Source organism: Rhinoraja longicauda, chromosome 16, assembly GCF_053455715.1.
Source record: "Rhinoraja longicauda isolate Sanriku21f chromosome 16, sRhiLon1.1, whole genome shotgun sequence".
Taxonomy (NCBI): domain Eukaryota; kingdom Metazoa; phylum Chordata; class Chondrichthyes; order Rajiformes; family Arhynchobatidae; genus Rhinoraja; species Rhinoraja longicauda.
Genome location: NC_135968.1, coordinates 33,750,861 through 33,772,995, shown reverse-complemented (window position 1 = coordinate 33,772,995; position 22,135 = coordinate 33,750,861). Strand labels below are relative to the sequence as shown.

Here is a 22,135-nt window from a genome sequence, read left to right as displayed (position 1 = left end):
CAGTGGGGAAGAAGCTGTTCCTGAATCTGGGGTTAAGTGCTTTCAGGCTTTTGTATTTTCTGCCTGATGGGAGAGGGGAGCATGCAAGTGGAATGACCTTCTCCTCCTCATGGGCATTGCAGCCCATCAGTCAGGTTTCCCGATGCTTGGGGAACCCCGCAGGCTAGTACTGGAACATGTAAAATCATAAGGTGCACAAACCTTATACAAAATACAAAATTCCCAAAATGCTCCCAGCTCTTGGGAATATGTTTTAATATTTTATCAATATTATATATTTTAGCATCTTGCCCAACTCATTTCTTGGGCTATAAAATTTCTCTCCAGCACTGCACGTCTCATCTCGGAATATAACTCTGTAATAAGTTAAAGTAAATTGCACAATAGTCTTTCACAAAATTCATGACTTATGACAATTATTTTAAGTTGCCAGCAGCAAACATTAAAAACCTTCACTAATTGTGGTTACACAGTAAGTCAGGCAGCATCTGTAAAGAGAGAAGCAGAAGTAACTTCTCATCGGGAATGATGACTAATTATTGACCCCATCCATGGGCTGGCTTGCACCTCCTGCCCTGGTTTATTGTCCCCAACACTTATACCCGCTGCACATCTGCCAGATGTAGTGGGCTGGTCAATCAGACCTTTGCACCCAACAAGCCTTTGTCAAGGTGGGGAAGGCTCCACTGTCGGCATTGTCTAAATCGTTTAACACGTTTTAAATGTTTCTAATTGTCAAGAGACATTTTAAAGCCATTTCACGTAGGCAGAGAACAGTACAGCATGGAAACAGGCCTTCAACCTACAATTTGCATGTCAAACCCAGTGCCAGGTTAAACTAATCTCCTCTGCCTGCACATGATCCATATCCTTCCATTCCCTGCATATCCATGGGCCTATCCAAAAGCCTCTTAAATGATACTATCGTATCTGCCTCCAGGGGCTAATGAAGTAAAATGTGGATCAAACTATAGTCATTAGAATACCAAAATGGGGCATGTAAACAAGGAAAATAGTTCAAAATACGTATCTTTGTCTGTACTCCATTGGAGGAAGCAAATGTTGCTGCACCAGCCCTCTCTAGTAAAGCTAAGTGCAGAGTACATCCTAACCCTTTCCCCAGCAGTACCTCCATTGCTGGGCTTAGCATTGAGAGCAGCTGTGGAAGTAACAGAGAGACGTACAAACATTCAACACTGAGTGCTTCTCAACTGTGACCACACTTACAATGAAGGCCAAGACGTGCAAAATTGTTCCATGGGCATGATTAAGACCTGTAAATCTTCCAGTTCAGTGCTTTTAAGAATTTTCTTGTTTGCATTTCAGATTTTCACCACTACAGGAATTTGCCTTTGTGTCACTAATATTAATATGGGTTACTGTTGCGGTTATAACTAAAGACACATTGCTGCAATTACCTCCCCAACCTCATTTGTCTGTCCACTTGTATCATTTTTGCAAAGCAACAGTGCCAACAGCGACCCAGGTTGGTCTGAAGGTATGGGGGAAGCTGGTCAAGTTATGGCTGTGTAAAGATACCCTTGTGTAGAACAGTGACAACTACTGATCCCTCACTGAGAGATTTCTCAACTCTCTTATTTTAGCCCGAGAGCTATGCTGATTGTAACTTTGAGTGCTTTCTAACCATTTGAATCTTATACCTATCACGCATTTGTTCTGTGTTTTTATTGATCTTGAAGCACAAAGGGTTTAGGCACAAAGAATATTGCGCTGGTGTATGGAAGATCACATCTTTGATTTCCAACACTTTTCATGTCAGTATCTCTCCCATCAATTGCTTTCACTGGTGTAACATGTTTCTTTGTGTTCTTCTGGTTCAGAGTTGATGTGTGCCTGATTCTTTTTCCGACATGGTGTTCTTTGCATAGATGAGTCATCTTGGCACAAATGATCGCTGAGATCTGAAATAATTCAGAACGTGGATAGTCGTGGTGTATACAGGATTGTGAAGAGTGTGTTTTTGTTCCTCAATCAGCTGTGGTTTTAGATCTTATCCAGGTGACGCCTGTGGGTTTCACTCCAGATCTTTTCTGCATTTGATGCAGTTGGGACATAGTAAGTATTTGCATTTTGTATCCTGCGCCTGTCGATTTGCAGATTTCAACTTTGTTCTCTCCTATTGCGCCACATGTCAGCAGCGTGGGAGCTGCGGTTTCTGCTGCTTTATACCCAGCAGCAGCGTGAAGTATTCAAGTGGCTCAGGTCTGAAGGAGCTGCTGCTCCATGTGATCCCGACTAGTGAAGAACAACCTTTATCTTGTCTGTTACCACTGGCAATAATCCAGACACATTCAGAAACCTTCAGAGGGAAGAACAGGAACCCAGCGATTTTGGATCCCACTTGAAACTTGAGATAGTCGGACGGTTACACCACCTTTAGCAAGGTTGATTTTGCATGTAATTTTAAAATTGTGATTTTGCTGATGAGCACTTTGTAGGAGCTGCATCAATGCAGGAATATTTTATGTGCTTGGAGCCAAGGATTTAAATCTTAAATATAAGGGGCATAATAAAATGGTTTATAAATGGTACTAAAATTGTCTCTATGGTTAACATTAAGGGATCTATTGGGCAGCAAAGTAGCAAATGGAAATTAAACTAGAGAATGTGAGATAAAGCATTCAGGAAAATACAGCAAGAAAGAGATGAGTGGAGTGGACAAATATGGAGTTTATGTCCGGAGATCTTTAAAGGTGGCAGAACTGGTCAATAAGATGGTTAAAAAGGCAAACCTGATGCTTTCATTTAAGATGGGACACAGAATTTTAGAACAGGGAGGTTGTGCAAGAATTGTAAACAACACCCATTGGACCACAGCTTGAGCAATACATGATCTGGTCGTACCTGGGAGAAAGACATCTTAGAATGGGAGAGGATGCAAAGGAGGTCTGAGAGGATATTATCTGGATTGCTAGTGTTGTTTTCTTTGCAGCAGGGGAGGCTTGGGAGAGATTTGAAGGGCCTGGAGGACAGAAGGAGGCAAGTCAGCGACCATGAAATAATAGGTCGAAGGGAGATAAGAAAACAATCTTTCACCCAGAGGGCAGTATTGGTCTAAAACTCTCTGCCCTAAAGGGTAAAAAGGCAAGAACAATCATGACACTAGCAGCCACGGAAGCCTGTTCTATAAACTCCATGCTGGCCTGTGGAATTGGGATGAGAGGTGCTCTTGTAAAACCTGCACAGCCTCAGCTGCCTGAATAAATGGCCTCTTTCGGCGTCATAGATTCTCCATGATTCAAGTTTCTGGCATCATAAATGTTGCTGAATGAGCCTTGAGCCATCTCTTGAGACAATGTAATTCACTTCAGTGTCACTGCAGACCTTGCTCAAGATTAAGGCTCATGATACCACACATTTCACTAAAATCCTCCCGTTACTGTAGTCGACCATAAAGCATTTGCTGAGTATTGGCCTTGACACAAGGGCCGAATCTGCCTGGCAGATATAGGAATCCTATATTTATGACAAAAATGAGACAGCTCTGGTTTGGATTAAATGAAAATACAAAATGCTGCAAATACTTAACAGATTATGCTGCAGCAGAGAAGATAGTGATCAAGTTAATCCAAAGACGTACAGGTTTGTAGGTTAATTGGCTTGGTAGATGTAAAATTTGCCCCAGTGGGTGTAAGATAGTATGCAGGGATCGCTGGTCAGCGTGGACTCAGTGGGCCGAAGGGCCTGTTTCCGCACTGTATCTCTGAACTAAAACTAATCTAAACTAAACATTTCAGTTCAATGACTTTCCGTTAGAACTAGAAAAAGTTAATGATGGAACAAAAATGTTTTGCTGCAATGGAAATGGGGGATAATGCAAGGAGGAAGGTATGTAAAAGGATGCAATGTAGGAGAGATTTAACAACAAAAGGACTGATGGTACAATACAAAAGTGAGTACCGAAGGGACAAGTAAAGAGACAAAAGATGGATACAGAATTAGGAGGCAGAATAGTTAAGGAAGCTGTGGCATTCAGTAGATAATGGTCACTGGTTTATTCTAAATCATGCAGAATGTTTAAGCGTTTAAGATGAAAACTGCCTGTACATGTGTAGACTGGGGAAGTACATTTGATATGAAGCTTGTTGTTACTTACATAGTGATCAGATGAAAATTGGGGCCAACGCATAGATGTTAAATATAAATAGACGTTGTTATCATTGGAACAGTGATTTATTAATGTGGTTTGCAACAGTGAAACTCCAAATAATCTTAGCACTTGGATGAGGGATATGAACAGAATTGTTTCAATAAGGCTGTATCATGCGGATGGAAATCTTATTGAAGAAGGGTCTCGACCCGAAACATTGCCCATTCCTTTTCTCCAGAGATGCTGCCTGTCCCTCTGAGTTACTCCAGCATTTTGTGTCTATTATTGAAGACCAACTGGATCAATTATTGCCATCATTCAAATTTACAAAAAGAAAATCCTTGTAGAGGATTTTATTGATGAGAGATCCTACAGGATGCAGCATTTTATTGAGTGGTTTTTGGTTTTTTTAGTTGACAGGTAATAGAATTTCAAAAGTGGGATGTGAGTAAATGATGATTTGTTCCATATTAGCCCAACGTAGTACACAAGGTCTGGTCCCTGTTCACCACTCAGATTCCCCGTCGCTCCGAACTTATTTAGTTCGTGTCCATAAGGATGAACTTGCTGGTCGAGGGCAACCTGGACCTAATCAACGAGATCAAAGGCCATAGCAGGGTCTTGAGTGATGTACTCAGGTCACATGGGTGGCTCAGAGCAAGCCCACCCACTAATTGCTGGGGAACATTTGACAGATTGCTATGCCCACCCCCCTCTGAGCAGCCATCTGTCAAATCTGTAAAGTTTATGGGCTGCTTTCAAAAACGGTTAAATAATGAACTAAATAATTTAAAGTAAAAGTTACTAGCAAGATTACGAATGGCAAAATAATCAAGGCAATACTACTGCAATAAAAATTAATAGATAACATGCCTTTTCGTTTGTTTATGTTGCATACAGTTGTGACATCCCCACGGCAATGAATGGGGTCTCAGATGAATCCTGGCACAGGATCCTTAAACAGATTCCCAGTCTAAGTGTTGGGGACTCTCATCAAGTTTGTGTTCTGCCTTCATGTTGTGGCTTGTGTCAGAACATAAGGCAGAATTCACCAGCGGCAATCTGTCAGCAAGTTCGGGATTCCACACGCGAATGCAAGGAAGCATGAATCCCGAACTTGCTTGCATTGAGGGGGATAAATAGCATGAAACTGCTGACGTTTCCCTGCAAGATCCAGTTTGTTCATCATTAGTAGAAATAATTGCAACCTCCACTGTTGTTGTGCCTTTGGCTACTGAGAATGAGGTGGTAAAGGGTAATGCTTAGGTTTAAAGGTGATTAATTGCTAGGAATTTCTTATTGTTCAAGGTATTTTACAAAGTGTTTCGCTGGATACTAAGACAAGAATAATTTCCCGATCTTGATCTGGGAGTGGAGCTGGGGAACAGCGAGACCACCGCAGGTACTACAAACAAAGCAGCAAGCAGATTAATTTGTAAAAATTAAAGAGACATACAGGCAAGTGAAGTTGAGGATGAGAAACTTGTCCTGAGATTCAAACTTCCAACAGGTATAACAGGTATAACAGAGCTTTATTTGTCGTTCGGTACCGAAGTACCGAACGAAACTACATAGCAGTCATAGAAAAAAAGAACACAAGACACATAACCCCAACACAAACGTCCATCACAGTGACTCCAAACACCCCCTCACTGTGATGGAGGCAACAAAACTTCCCCCCTCTTCCCCACGCCCACGGACAGACAGCTGTGTGCTGGAAAATTTGTAGCTGCCAGGTGCATTTTATGGCTGAGCTTGGTTTTATGGTCAAAGATAACAGGATTTAAATCTTGTGACCATTGCCAAATTTTCCTGACTGGAACATCTCTAATCCAGATTCCGTCAAGGCTCCTGGTTGCCAGCAACATCTGCTCAGAGCAGTAAACAAGTTTTATTTTTAAAAGTTTCTAGTTTCCAGAGGGCCAATGTAATTCATAATTGTGAAGTAGTAACTGAAGCAGAATGGCATTTGTCGTACACGTGGTGAACGTGGATATTAAGGTGTGACCAGTCCTAATGGTAGTAATAGGGTTTTTGCTGTGGGTTGATGCGAATAATCCAACGAGTTCTCTCGATGGTGCCTCCTACACACGCAACAATCCTGGCATGCACCGCCACTTACCTGACTTATACACCTTATTGAACATAGGATAGACACACAATTCTGGAGCGACTCAGCGGGACAGGCGGCATCTCTGGAGAGAAGGAATGGGTGACGTTTCGGGACGAGACCCTTCTTCAGACTAGTGAAGACAACTGAATATAGGGTTTTGTGGGCAGTGAACCCCTTCCTCAGCCTCATTTTTTTTTTAGACAGCTCATAGTGTTACAACATTTAGTGGCAGCTGTGGAGTACATTCTGAAGGTCACTTTATAGCCTGCGTTAAGATAGGTCTCCCTTAAATGAATTTTGCTGCATTTTGTAATCTACCCGCGTCCTTTAATCAAGCGACAATCAAGTGAATTGTAAAACTATGAAAATAAAATCCATGCATGATGAAAATTTAAATGCATGGGCTGGAAATCTGAGATAAAGGCAGAAAATGCGAGAAACATTCAACTGGTCAGATAACGTTTGTGGAAAGAGAAACAGTTAACCTTCCAGAAGTAAGGCCCTTCATTAGAACTGCTTAAAAATAGATTGCTTAAATCTGTGGGTTTAAATTCCTCACGTGTGCTGGGATTAAACTCTGTTAATATTTTGCGCTTATCTGTAACTGATCTATGAATCCTTTGAATCCTTTGGCAGCCTTCTTCACTGTCTGCAACTCCACCATTTTTTGTGTTTCTTGCAAACTTGCTAACCGACCCATCAATGTTTTAGTATAACAAGCAACAGACGTCCCAACACTGATAACCTGCAGGACATCAGAGGTCAGAGGTTTGCAGCCAGAATAATACCCTTCCACATTCTGTCTTCTATTATTGCATCTTAATCTTCTGCATCAGCCTACAATGAAGGCCCTTGTTAAATGCCTTACAAATATCCACAGACAGTGTCCACTGCTCTTCCCACATCATTCACCTTGATCAGCCCCTCCAAGTAAAAACTCCTAGGTTTATGACTATTAATTGACAACAAATGGGATATATTTCCCAGATTGTCTAAAATATAGTTTTCAACCGCATCATTGTCTTTCCTCCTCGAGCTCTTTACCATACGTTTGACTTTGAAAATGCTTCCTGCTTTATTTACAGCTGCAATGATCTCCTATCTGCCGTGGTTGAGTACTGACCAGATTTTGCACTCTAATGATTTCTACAGCACAGATTTTTTTTTTCTCAAACCACTTTCAACAGAAACCACAAAGCAAGTGACGGGGTCAGAATGTGGGGCTCTTTACTGTCACACACACACACCATTGCCGCAAGTTGCTGTAGAAAGCCACAGTAATATTCCACAGTGATAATGACCCTAATATGACTGACCTTTACCATCACAGGCAAGGGTCATTAACAGGGCATTTTTATTGCATCAAATGGATCCTTTTCTTCATTCCAGGGGTTGAAAACCAGTGACCACTTTCTGGAAAGGCCTGTTCGAACATAACAGAGTTTGAAGCACTAAAGCCGTATGTTAGTTAGGTAGCTGTTAGCTGTCCAACACCCGGGCCATTTATCCTGAATTTTCATAGCTTAATATGGATAGAGCTGTTTTTTTTCATTATTGGTCCTGAAAGAATGAATGTTCTTTAATGACTGTTGATAGAGAAAGAATGGGTGGACCGTACCTTATGGATGTCATCTTCATTCTTGCCAATAATATTAAAAAATAATCATACTGGGTGTGATGATTTACATCTTGCACACAGCAATGAATTCTAGAAAGATAGGAGAGACAAGAAACTGCACTTGCTGGAATCTTGAACAAAAAAGCAACCTGCTGGAGAAACTCAGCCAGTAGGCAGCATTGCGTTTAATTATCACTTTTAAAAGACATTCAGATAGGTTCATGGATAGGGCAGTGTAATGGGCCAAGTGCTGTCGAGTGGGACTAGCTCAGGAAGACACCCTTGTTGGCACAAAGGCTGCTTATCGTGCCGTAGAACTCTATCACGTTAAATTTGGCCCACTGATATGGACAGTTTTGAAATCAGGATGGTGTGTGACTTGGAGATAAACTTTGTGATTATGGAGGTTTGTGCAATACTGAGCTTGTTCTTCTTGCGGTAAAGGTCAAGCTTTACAAATTCTATAGAAGATATTTTGATAAGTCAGTACTCTGCCTTTTGTAGACGGTGCCTGCTGCTACCACGGTGAGCTGGGAGTAAATGCTGAAGGGGGTAGATACAGTGCTGATTGAAGAGGTTGTTATTATAATGGATGACGTCAAGCTTCTTGTGGTTGTTGGAGTTGCGGTCCGGGCGACTGAAGGATATTCCATCCCACTACTGATTTCTGTTTTCTAAACCGCAGAAAGGCTTTTGGTAATCAGCAGATAAATCCCTGGGAATACCGGATCTTTGTCCTGCTCTTATGGCCACAGTGCTTCTATGACTGACCCTGTCAGGCTTTTGATCAGTGATGATTCCACTCTGCCACCTCACCCCCAGAATTTCAGTGGGGGGTGGGGGGGGAGAGATTTGATGATATTATTCCATTGAATGCCAAAGGGAGATGGTTCTACTTTGTGTTGGTGCTGGCCCTTACCTGGCAATGCTGTGTTTAGTTTAGAAATACAGGGCGGAAACAGGCCCTTTGGCCCAACGAGTCCGCGCTGACCAGCGATCCCTGCACACGAACACTATCCTACAAACACTAGGAACAATTTACAATTTTACCAAGCCAATTAGCCTACAAACCAGTACGTTTGTGGCACAATTGTTACTTGCCACAAAGCTTTAGTGTTGTCCAATCTTGCCGCCAACATGCAGAGGTGATTTAATATTTGACGAGATGTAGATGGAATTGAATTGTGTGCCACCTGTGATGTGATAGTAGAGAGAAGGCCATTGATGAAGGAGCGGATGGCTACGGCTGGGCCAATGTCCCGAGGAAGCCCTGCAGCACTGTGCTGGGACTGAGATGATTTCCTTATTTTCTTTATAACATATAAGGTGACCATTTCAGTGAGTTTATGCCAGCTCCCAATTTGATTCCCAACCCACTAATCTTCCCTGTACCCTTTTCTTTCTAAATGCACAACCATCTCCAAATTTTATTCATGGGAGGCAATTAATCTACCAAAGATAGACACACAATGCTGGAGTAACTCAGTGGGTCAGGCAGCATCTCGGGAGAGAAGGAAAAGGTGATGTTTCAGGTCGAGACCCTGCTGACTGCGAGTCATGGAGAGGGAAACTAGTGGTATGAAAATGTACAAAGAACAGATTAATGAAAGGTATGAAAAGAACAAATCAAAGCCATCAGGAAAGACCCACTGAGTTACTCCAGCATTTGGTGTCTATCTTCGGTGTAAACCAGCATCTGCAGTTCTTACACAATTAGCCTATCAATCTGCACGTCTTTGGGATGTGGGAGTAAACTGGAGCAGCTGGAGAAACCCACTTCAAAGTCAGGATTGATTTTGGATCATTGAGGTAGTGAAGTGGTAGCTTTACAAACAGTACAACTGTGCCCCTCCAACCTGCTTGCGCCAGTTGTCCTCCTACAACAACCATTGTCCTGTCTGAACAGTAGGACTCCAGGCAGTGAAGGCTTTACCTTCTAGTTGTCAGGTACATCAAATATGCTGAGGCTACTCAATGGTGCACTCAGTCAAATGCTACTTTGATGTCAAGGACAGACATACTCCTATAGAATGATCCGAACAGTACAGAGCATGTTACCTGCGGCCTAACTACTAGTTCGTACAGTTCCACTACGACTTCCCTGCTCTTGGCTTCATTGACTGAGACATGGAAGGGAAGAATCCTATCTGCTTTAACCAGCTTATCCTCTGGTCCCATAGGTTTTGAACTGTATTTTAAAAAGCAAGGTGGTGTGTGCTGTGAATAATTTCTTGCACACTGTATCAATTCAATGATATTTTATTGTCACATGTTCGCAGGTACAGTGAAATTCGTTATCTTTGCATTCGATCCACAAAGTGCACAAAGAGTCACTATGGATCTGACGCCGAAAAGTTACAAAGTACTCATTATAATCCTCTTTGTTCTCTGTGGCACCCCCACCCCCACCCCGGGTCCTTCTTTGTTCTCGGCAACCCCCTCTCCCACCCCCCCTCTTTGCTCTCGACAGCCTGACTGCCTCCCTGTGGCCCACTCTCTGAGGTTGAACAGTTGTACTTTACACTGCATGATATTTGGTGTGAGAAACTATATTGTGTGTCACTGGATGTAATGAATTATTTTCAAAATGTGTCATTGCATGTGATAATACTTTATGAAGCTGTTCTATTCCCTCGGAGAATAGATTTGGCAAAAAATGTCAACAAAATACTGATTTGACCTCCCAGCACCCCAGTGATTTTGGCAAGTGCAAGGTTTGTAAGAGGCAGATTATGCAATCAACCTACTTTTCTAAAGATTTCTTTTTAAGCAAGGTCACATGCTTCTTTAATTTGTTATGTAAGGCGTTTTATTGTATTAATAAATAGAACACGTTGATGTCATTCTTCCTCTGAGCGTAAATGCTAGGGTCATGTTCAAGATGAATCCAAATAACCAGACACTGCAATATTTAAAAGTATGGGAGACTGAGAGTCTGCCAACATGTGATTTTTTCTTTCCATTTTGAATCAGTTCATGTTGCCATGAGCCAAATTCTGAAACTCACTTATCAGACTCCTCTTGAAATGGCATCCGTCCCCACCCTATCCTCTCCACCTACTTCCACCGAACCTGCTGGGACTGGTTTGTTTCACAGATTTGTCAATGGCAGCACAGCATTGCAGGTGGTAGAACTGCCGACTCACAGCGGCAGAGACCTGGGTTTGATCCTGACCTTGGGTGCTACCTGTGTGGAGTTTGCATGTTCTTCCTGCGACCGCTTTGGTTTCATCCTGATGCTCCGGTTTCCTCTCTCATCCGAACAATGCGCTGGTTTGTAGGTAAATTGGCTTCTGTAAAAATAAATGCCCATAATATAGAAACATAGAAACATAGAAAATAGGTGCAGGGGTAGGCCATTCGGCCCTTCGAGCCTGCACCGCCATTCAATATGATCATGGCTGATCATCCAACTCAGTATCCCGTATCTGCCTTCTCTCCATACCCCCTGATCCCTTTAGCCACAAGGGCCACATCTAACTCCCTCTTAAATATATAACATATAACAACTACAGCATGGAAACAGGCCTGTCCGGCCCTACCAGTCCACGCCGACCATTCTCCCTGACCTAGTCTCATCTACCTGCACTCAGACCATAACCCTCCAATCCCCTCCTATCCATATACCTATCCAATTTACTCTTAAATAATAAAATCGAGCCAGCCTCCACCACTTCCACCGGAAGCCCATTCCATACAGCCAATATAGCCAATGAACTGTCCTCAACTACCTTCTGTGGCAGAGAATTCCACAGATTCACCACTCTCTGTGTGAAAAAAAACGTTCTCATCTCGGTCCTAAAAGACTTCCCCCTTATCCTTAAACTGTGACCCTTTGTTCTGGACTTCCCCAACATCGGGAACAATCTTCCTGCATCTAGCCTGTCCAACCCCTTAAGAATTTTGTAAGTTTCTATAAGATCCCCCCTCAATCTTCGAAATTCCAGCGAGTACAAGTATGTAGGGAGGGAGTAGATGAGAAAGTGAGAAAACATATAACTCGTGCGAATGGGTGATTGATGGTTTGGACTCGGTGGGTTGACGGATATGTGTCCTTGATGTGTATCCAAAAAATAATAATTTTGCTCGCTGCTATTAATGAGAACTGAACATTTTAAGATTTCCAATCGTGTTAAGCCATTGTTAAGGTTTTAGATTTTCATTTGTAATTTACACAGCCCAGATTTAATGGCACCAACAATTTACAATTTACACTTGGTGGATCTTTATAGCTCCCAAACAGTGCCTGAAATAAGGGGTGCATGATAATGCAAGAAGGGGTGGCACTCAGCACCATGTCAGGCGTCTTTTAGTCTCTGACCTTTTGGAGGGATAGGCAGATACATCCTGAATGTGACAGGGTGTGTACCCAAATTTTGTGTGTGACGACTGTAGATGATTGTTGGCAAGGCCGATAATTGTGTCCTCCGCACCTAAAACCTAACTTTGCACATGCCTCTGGCGTTAATCTGTTACGTGAATTTAGCTCTTTAACATCATTGCAGCCACACCTTTTCTGTGTGTGTTTTTTTGGTGTCTGCATCTGACTGCATCTAAAGACTGCAACAATGCAAGTTTAGATGCGAATGAAGCTCGGAGAGTTTTGCAGCTGGGTTTCCCCTGCAACACTGTCTGCTGGGTTGGGGAGGGCTTCTCCCTTGGGACATGACTAATTCCTGAGCTCTTCCTCAGAGCTTTAAGACAAAAGAAACAGATTAATGTTATGAGAAAGGTCTTTGACCAAAATAAATGAGCTGCTTGTTTCATAATGTTGTAAAGTATTTTACATTTAATAATGAGGTCAGTGTTGTGGACCGTTTCTGTTGTTATGTGCGTCACTTGCTGACGGCTCGTTCGATGTGCCAAATTGCAAAAATGTCCTCTGTGGCTGTGCTCTTTATGTGCAGTAGTGAATCTAGTGAGTGAGCAATCACCAACAATGTGCCACATGGTTTAGAGAGCTAGAGTCTGGTTGTTATATCGATTTCTGTCGTAAGGGCCCCAGTGGTGTACATTATCCAAACACTGGCCTTATTTCTGTCTGAAACGTACTCAGCAAGGTTTATAGCTATTATTCGTCATTTGAAGCCAACTGAACAGACCGTAGGTTATGTAATAGGGAACTTGCTGTGTGACAATATCAACTACTGCTCCACTGAAACAGTCTTTTGACTCACCATTCCCAAGTTGACCATTGTTTAGCCTTCCACACTAATGACATTTGTTAGCACTTGGCCTGTAACCTTGCATGCACGGGTGGGTAGATAACAGCCAGAGTACAGTGTGCAGTTCTGGTCACCACAATAATGGAATAGCATGATTGCAGGAGAGGGTGCAGAGGGGAATCACCAAGATGGAATATATCATTTATGAGGAAAGATTAGAAAGCTGGGATTGTTCCCCTTGGAAGTGAAATATAAGAAAATAACTGCAGATGCTGGTACAATTGTTCCCCTTGGAAGTGATACGGCTGGGAGGGGTGGAAATCTGATTGAGGTACGCTAAATGCTTGAAGTGCCCTCTGATATGGCAGGAAGTACGAGACCTTTACCCTTAGCAGTAGTATATAAAACTAGAGGGGATTTGGAACCTGGAACCCACTGCCTGAGTGGGGGGCGGAGAGAGGGAGGGGGAGGTGGAGACTCCCACAACATTCAAGAACAATCTCGACCAGTACTTGAATCACCAAGGCCCAGAAAGCTACAGGCCAGTTACTGGAAACTGGGATCAATATAGATGAGTACTCAATGATTGGTGTGGACATGAAGGGCAGAAGAATCTGTTTCTGTGCCGTATGACTCAAAACTCTGACCTTAACATGGGAAGTATTTGTCTACCGCTCACCGACAATAAGATCAATTTACAACGGATAATTCACTCATCAGCCAGCACCTCTCTGGGATGCAGGAAGACACCGACGCACCCAGAGGAAACCCTCACCAGGAGAACGTGCAAACTCCACTCAGACACCAGCCGATGTGGGTCGCTGGAGCTGTGAGATGCCTGCATGGCTCGCAGTTCCAATGTGCTGTCCCTGTGGTGCTGCTCACAGTAAATGTGCAAATCTCAACAGTTCAAGCTCTGCATTTTGTCGTACGTGGGATTCTGATATCAGTTCCTTTGTTCTGGCAGGCTTCATAATGGAATTATGAACTTGGCTAGGAGAACAAGAACAAAATCATTTTGGCATTCCTGGGCAAACTGAATGGCATTCAGACAGTGTTTCCAGCCATTTATATGTCATAATGTTGGAATTGTCTCAAGGTCAGGGTGAATAGTAATTTCTGGCCGGTGAGTGCCAGTTTGGAGCTGTAATGACACACCACATTGGTAGCACAGACATTATGAGCAATGATAGACAAATAATGCCGGCTTTATGCAGTGTTTTTAAGTTTTAAAAATTTGGGATAAAAGCAGTTTATTCCAGAAAAATAAGTCAACAGAATAATAGAAATAAAACGCGACTGAAGAGATTTGTAAAATATCATTTATTATGTGCAGGATTTATTTGTATCATATGTAAGATTTAATAATCCTCCCAATTGTACATTATTCTCCTTCTGACGTTCTGGGACAATTTCACAAATTCCATTTAAACAACGGTGCTTATATTTGTTGGCCTGAATCAGCTCCTGTACGGAGCACTGCTGCAAAATTAAACTGGCTACCTGACCACAAAACATGAGGAACAGCAAAATCGCAGCTTGCATTTTCTTTTCCAAGAATAGTGTATTCATCAATAATATTCATTCTAGTTCTTATTCTGCTAATAAATACGAATCTGAGAGATGGCAAGAAGCATTCATCTGTAACCCCCTCCCCCCCCCCTTCCGCAAACTTGATAGGTCCTTCTGCCTCCCGATCAACAAAAGGTTTGTCAAAGACATTTTAATAACGATGGCCTTTTCCAACAACGGTAAAAAGCCTTTCCGAATATTTGTCCCAGTCGGAGAGCGACCAGCTAAATTGTTCATGATAGCACTCAATTGAAAGCAATTTAATGTAAAAACAGAAAATGCTGTAAGAAATCATAGGTCAGGTAACGTTTGTGAGGAGAGAATAGAGTTAATATTACGGTCATCTTCCAGCCTTGGGAGGCAACTTTACACTGTTCAGTCCTTTTAGTAAGCGCTATTATCTTAATATGGAGCTGATTACCTACGTCGCAGTTAATATTTCAGACAGATTATAATGGAATAATAATTCCACAACTGACAACTTTAACAAAGAAAGTCACAAAATGCTGGAGTAACTCTGGGTCATGGAGCATCTCTATAGAGATCATGGATAGGTGATGTTTCAGCTCGGGACCCTTCTTCAGATGATAATGGATGCATATTGTTATGCTAGTTACTGGCACATTTGGTTCTGTTTATATCAAGCTCCTTTTAAAAAAAAATCCTCCAAATTAATTCATATCAATTACACTACCTATGTTAAACCATTGGAAATGGAAATTCCTAAACTACATCTATGTACAAGGAGTTTACTTATTAATAGAAATGAAGCATTTAATTGGCTGCTTCTAAACAGTGGCTAATTTTTTGGTGGTCTGGATTTGTTATAATAGACCAACTGGGTGTATGTATTTTCCATATATGGACTATATACAGTAGACACAAAATGCTGGAGTAACTCAGCGGGACAGGCAGCATCTCTGGAGAGAAGGAATGGGTGACGTTTCGGGTCGAGACATATCTTCCATATCGATCAACCACTATGGTTTCTCTACAATATCCCTGAAGTAAAACAATTCTAATTTTTTAATTTCAGTCTAAATTGCTCTAATGCTAATTTTATTGTTGCAAAAGTTAATTGCAGTACATGTTAAAATGCCAAGTATTAAAACATTAATGACAAATGACCCCCATAAATAGATTGCAGTCATATTGAGATTTGTTAGCAGATTTTCTAAGCAGTGGCTATAAATTCTGAAAAGGTTTTGGACATCAAAATTAATTTCCAAGCACTGTTGATCATAAGAGTCATTAAAACATCATTACTGGAGAGAGAATTAAAGATTTGGTGCCCTATGTGGGCAATCTGTCATCCAAATTGAAAAACTTCAGCCTGCTCTTGCAGCACAGGGTAAATGAGATTCAACATGTATGGTAGTAAATGAACATCAAAAAACTGCAGATCCTAGACATGTGAAATAAATGCAAAATAAAACACTCAGGAGGACAGGCAGCGTCTGTGGGGGAAAAGAATTGCATTTCCATTCTGAGACCTTTCATCAGAAAGATCCCAACCTAGGTACCAATTTCCTAGATATATTGTAATGGCTGTGTCTGTCTTAGTTTAGCTAAGTTAGAGATAATCATGGAAACAGTCCCTTCGACCCACCGAGACCGTGCCGAGCAATGATCAGCTTACACTAGCTCTAAGCCACAAAATTAGGGACAATTTACAGAAGCCAATTAACCTTTAAACCAGCACGTCTTTGGAATGTGCTAGGAAATCAGACCGCATGGAGAAAACTCATACAGTCACAGGGAGAATGTGCCAATGTCGCACAGACAGCACCCGTAGTCAGGATCGAAGCTGGGCCTCTGGAGCTGTAAGGCAGCAACTGTACCGCTGCGCCACTGTACCGCCTCTGTCAAATTTCTCACTCTGGTATTTAATGCAGCATGGCAGTGTGTGTGCAATTTAGACGTTCTCACTAGAGAAATTTTGGGTACAAAATCACCAGTCAGTTATCATCCAACAACTGTGAAGAGCAGGCATGAAGTAAAAGAAGCAAAATTGCAATTGCAAGATTGTAAATGTGGCACAGTTGTACACCCCTGTGACCCAGAACACAATCTTGACCTCCAGTGCTGTCTGTGTGGAGTTTGCATGTTCTCTCTGTGACCCTGTGGGCATCCTCGGCTGTATTTGTTTGCTGCCATGGACACATGGGTCGGTAGGTTAATTGGCCACTGTAGATGATCCCAAGTATAAAGGGGGGAGGATTTGATGAGAATATATGGAGAGTAGGTTACAGGGGACGTTGGTGAGGAAGGGTTCCTGCTATAAACTGGCAAAGACCCAATGGGTCAATCCTTCCATGCTGCAACCAAATATGGAGATATCTGAGCGATAACTGTAAATACAGACAGGCCCTTTATCTTTTGCAGCTCCTGGAAAAGGAGGGATGAATGATTTGTTTGAAAGCCCTGTTACAGATCTCTGACCTTTTATCTTAAATGCAGTAACCCTCTTTATAATGGACCATGGGGGACAATGGTGTCCATACTACTGATGATCCGCTATAACCAAGTAAGGTATTACCATTGTATGGAGTTGAAACAAACATCTGCAGATTATGGTTAATACACAAAAGGACACAAAGTGCTGGAATAACTCAGTGGGTCATAAGTGGGACCCTTCTGCAGACTGAATCAGTCTGCTGAGTTACTCCAGCACTTTGTGTCGTTTCTCCTTAAAACTAGGCACTGATGCTGCAGGCCTGCACCAGTTAACACATCTGTTGTTGCTGCTCATGTTGTAGCCCCCAACAGAATGTGTTTCCTTCAGGCCACCACTACCGACAGGACACACTCAGTCACCGTGGTGTCTACCCTCTCACCCATCGCCTTGTCCGCTCCACCGCTGCCGTCTCCTCCTCCTCCTCCCCCCCCGGAATCGCCGACGTCTTCAAAGGTGGAGTATGTCGGCGTCCCGGGGGAAAAGGAGGCCGAGTGGGCGTAGCGATGGCCAACAGAGAGAAGCGGCAGGACATGAGAGGGGAGGAAGCCCCATGGCGAGCGAGTGAGCGCATCCCCTCAGTGGTGGAGGCCCAAAGAAAGTGCTATTGCAAGGGGCTACAATGTGAGTCACAAAAACAGCCACATCAACCAGACCTCGGCAAGTCCATCCACTATAACTGAAACACGTTACATAGGGGTCCATTAAAATGAAGGCTTACTGTAGTTTTACCTGACCAAATATTTCCCAGTTTGGGTGTTGTCACATGGGTCTGGGCAGAATTCCATGGTGGGTGGGATGGAGGTGAAATAAAAGGTCGTCGTTTTGGGAAGGACTCTTGGGAAAGAAATGCAGTGGTTGTCGAGGAAGCATTTTGGCATGCAGTGGGAACAAGAATTTTAAAGAAACGAGAAAAATATAAACACTCATTCAATGTGATATTTCTTCCTTAGTTTGGTATACTCCAATGAGCTGTAAATCACTATCCTGATCTGATAATTATCTGAAGATCATGAAGTGTTTATAATCAAACCGAGATCAAGAAAAGCAAACACAGATTTGTGCCTCCATCGTGAAGCAATGCAAAAGCAATACAAATTTAATTATTTCAACTTTTGCTCTCTGGCAGAGTATATAATAAATGACTATTAGACATTCCTTGGCGAAAGGGTCAATGAACTCACAGGGCACCAGTGAAGTAAAATGGGGCAAAACTGAATTAGCACTCATAAGGGTAATAATAATTTTGTCCATGCTGCATTGGTCAAAGTGTAACTCAATACTACCAAGGTCTAGTCCCATTGGGTTCATTTCAGTCATGGGGCAGACAGACTTTTCTTATATCTTTGCTGTATGAACTTTGCCCCAAATGTCTGCTGGACCTCAGGTGGACACAAGGAAACAGGATCAGGAGTAGGCCATCCTGGCACCTCAAACCTGCCCCACCATTCAAAACTACCAAAGGCTGATTTACCCCAATTCACAACTGGGACTCTGCTTAGCACAGATATACCACCTGTTTCTAAACTCTTCCACAAATGCTCAAAATGGAAATGGTGTTGGAACTGTAGAGGGTTGTGCTTGCTCCTTCCATGCTAAGTATATAAATTATTGCAGCAGACAACTGACAGGGGTTATTATTTTTTCCACATATTCAAATGTTATAGTTCTAGAATCATATACAGTGTGGAAACAGGTCCTTCGGCCCAACTTGTCCACGCCGACCAACATGCCCCATCTACATTAGTCCCACCTTCCTGTGTTTGGCCCACATTTGATCCCTATCCAAATAGACATATCCAAATAGACAATAGGTGCAGGAGGAGGCCATTCGGCCCTTCGAGCCAGCACCGCCATTCAATGTGATCATAGCTGATCATTCTCAATCAGTACCCCGTTCCTGCCTTCTCCCCATACCCCCTGACTCCGCTATCCTTAAGAGCTCTATCGAGCTCTCTCTGTTGTTTTTGAAAAATTGTGATAGTACCTGCCTCAACTACCTCCTCTGGCAGCTTGCTCTGTACACCTACCACCCTGTGTGTAAAGAAAAAAGTTGCCCTTCATGTTCCTATTAAATCTTTTCCCCTTCACCTTAAACCCATGTCCTCTGGTTATATGCCTGACTCGTATGTATTCCATGCAGTTTGTAATGTGGAGTCAATTGGCAGAGATCACACAATGCTGCTCAACTCAATGGGTCCGCATCGGGTCTTGCCCTTTGAGTCCTCCTTTCCTCTGTGTTGTGCTGCTCTAAGAGTTCTGTTTAGAATGCAGTCTGCTTAAAGGAATCACAAACTGGAACTTGTTACAAACTAGAACCAATGGAGCAACCGATTGTGTATTATCTTCCTCAGGCTTAGCCTACTGACTTGCTCTTCTCTGGAGCTGAACTAATTGATCAGCAAATTGGGATTGGGCATAGACATCCTTTTACAAGGAGCTGGTGAAATCTGAGTAAACTTGGCTGCATACACACTTTTTCCAGAAACTTATTGCCTGATGGACTCATTTAAAAATAATCTGTCTGTTTATTCATTAGCTGGCAAGGTCACTTTTTAAAAATTAGTCATGCAACTGGGAAAAATCAGCACTCTGATATGTCTTTATTGTGTTTATGTTTTGCAAAGGGTCAAAAGTTTATATTACTTTGCGTTGATTATTGAAAAGACTACACTTTATGTCATCTGGTTTGAATAAGAGGCACATTTTTCTTCCTTTTTATTAATTTGTTTTGTTACCATCCATGCTGTTTGCAAATGATTAATCTTACTACTTTTGAGAGGTTTGTTTTTGGCAAATGTCCTAGCATCCGCTTTCAGCCTGGCTGAAGGTACTGATAGTGGGTTTAAAAAAAAAGACTTCTAATCACCAACAAGTCCACTGTAGTTCGCTTTAGGTCTCAGTAAACCTGTTTTCTTGAAGATTAAAAGCAGATAGTTTCTCAAGAGTTTTGGTCCTCTGTTAGGCTGCCATACTGAGGTTACTATTGTCTCACGAGTGCGGTCTGCTCTGCTTCGTGAGTTGGTTAGTTATTCACTTTGTGCCCAGGATAAGGGAAGTCTGTAGCTTGTGTTCACTTTGAGTCTTTATCGAGCAGCGGGCGTGAGAAGCTTTTGCTGACCAGCTGCTCAATGATGTCTAAGCATCCTGAGTCTTAAAGTCATAGAAGTGTAGGATCCAAAGCCGTACCTAATTATAACCCTCATGAACAGAACAACCACGGACTAATGGTGGAGTGATTTTATGCAATGAGTTTGCCAGAAACATCCTGGGTTCCGTTTTTGCTCTGTGTTAACACATTATAGACAATAGACAATAGGTGCAGGAGTAGGCCATTCGCCCCCTCGAGCCAGCACCGCCAATCAATGTGATTATGGCTGATCATTCTCAATCAGTACCCCGTTCCTGCCTTCTCCCCATACCCCCTGACTCCGCTATCCTTAAGAGCTCTATCGAGCTCTCTCTTGAAAGCATTGATGGTGGTATACAATTGATGCCACCTTGTATAACCTCTGTTCTCATCAGATTGATGTCCACTGACATGTGGCCGTTTGTGTGTCAAAAATTGAGAAGGATTGAACTTGCCATGATTTTTATAATCTGCTGGAGCGAGCTATCAAAGCTCATGTGCAAAACGGTATTTATTGAGCAACACCTCAGAGACTGAACAACAGGAGAGATTGTCTCAGCACTAAAAGCTGCTTTACAAATAATCCAAAGGAAGAAAGGAGGACAGGCTTGAGGAAAAGAGAAGTACTTTAATGATGTGACATTGAGATCCTCCGACCTTGGCTTGGTGCAAAATGCAAGATGTGAGAGGATTGAAGTGTTGATGGTATATCTCACTGCTTCACCTGCTCTGGGACCCGTTACTGGGCTGCAAAGAGAGAAATCGGTGCTTTTGATGGCTTGCATTCATCTCCCTTTGAACATGTTTGCTTTATTTCTGTGTTGATCACAGGACTAAAGTGCTGAAAGAGTTACAAGTTTATGTATATCTGGGCTTGATGGCTATTGCTGAAAAGAAGTCAAAGTTTTGGCCAAAAGAAACAGAGTTGAGGGAGGCAGTTGGTGGATTTAAGTAAACTGCAGTAGTGTTAGAACAGAGCTTCTCCTCTGTGGCTTAAATCCCAGGATAAAATTCAACACAAGTTTCTAATTTATTTTTATAAGCCAAGTCAAAAGCAGTGTAACTGAGCTATGTCTGTGTTAGGCCTCTGTAGTGTTCTCCCGCTGGTGGGAAAAGGAGCTGAAGGTTTTTCCCAGAAGCACAGGGAGATAATTGATCTGATAACTATGTTAATAAAAAGGCAATTAATTACATCACCTGAAGTCAGGCTACAATATTGTTGGATTTGGATTCAAATAAGTAAGCCTGCCTTTTCACCAGCCTACTTTATGTAGGCAACCTGTCTCATCGTGTGGCGTTATCAATTACGCAGACAGATTACCTGACTTGTTCCTGAGGACCCGTGCAGCTGTAGGTATGGAAAGGTCCAGTGGGTGATCAAGCTGCATCTGGGTCTGGTCAAAAAGGAATGTTCCTGGGTTATTAAATGAAGGAATATGGCCGCTTTAAAAAAAAAGAGAGGAGCTTATATTTTAATTAGGAGTTCACGGCACTGACACAGTGTGTCTTATTGATTAAGCTTGGTGTCTGGTCAATATTGCTGTGTTTGAATTGCTTTCTGTAATCTCTAGTCCTGATCTCTGTATTTTCATTTGCTCCTTGCATATTTTCTGCTCAACAAGATGAGGATTCTCATTGGCGAAAAAGGGAACACTTTTGCCCCATTGGATACCCCTGAATCACTCTGCAGTCAGGTACAGCACAGTCAGATATAAAGCTCCCTCTAATTGTTGGCACTGTTCTTTAGTAAATGTTTAAGGAAGCTGGGCTCCATGTGCTTGAATGGTGCTGTGCTCCCACCTTCAGGAATCACATTTGATGGGCTTATTTTAAGTGAATGTTAAGTTATTTAATGAATATCATTGCAACAAAAAAAAAAGATTCAAAACACAATTTTCTTGTGCTCTAGAGTTATCACTTTTTATTTGTAATTGGTAATAATTTGATAATAATTGTAGGTGTTTCTGAATC

The 22,135-nt window shown here is 42.3% G+C and overlaps 2 protein-coding genes across 4 annotated transcripts in view; one reads left to right on the top strand and one right to left on the bottom strand.

Moving 5' to 3' along the window:
* The window catches only part of fam53b (family with sequence similarity 53 member B), a 101,794-nt gene that overhangs the window by 64,009 nt on the left and 15,650 nt on the right, over window positions 1-22,135 (top strand). For 2 of the 3 annotated variants that reach the window (XM_078413586.1, XM_078413585.1), the window contains exon 5: window positions 21,787-21,858. The exons of the other annotated variant lie outside the window; for it this stretch is intronic. In XM_078413586.1, coding sequence (XP_078269712.1) covers window positions 21,787-21,858 — 72 coding nt within the window. The remainder of the gene's footprint in view (window positions 1-21,786; window positions 21,859-22,135) is intronic. 3 annotated transcript variants of the gene reach the window in all.
* Window positions 10,895-22,135, bottom strand: part of lhpp (phospholysine phosphohistidine inorganic pyrophosphate phosphatase) — a 161,918-nt gene continuing 150,677 nt past the window's right edge. Inside the window, exon 7 of the mRNA XM_078413593.1 lies at window positions 10,895-11,135. Within this exon, the coding sequence (XP_078269719.1) occupies window positions 10,985-11,135 (151 nt within the window). The 3' untranslated portion in view covers window positions 10,895-10,984. The remainder of the gene's footprint in view (window positions 11,136-22,135) is intronic.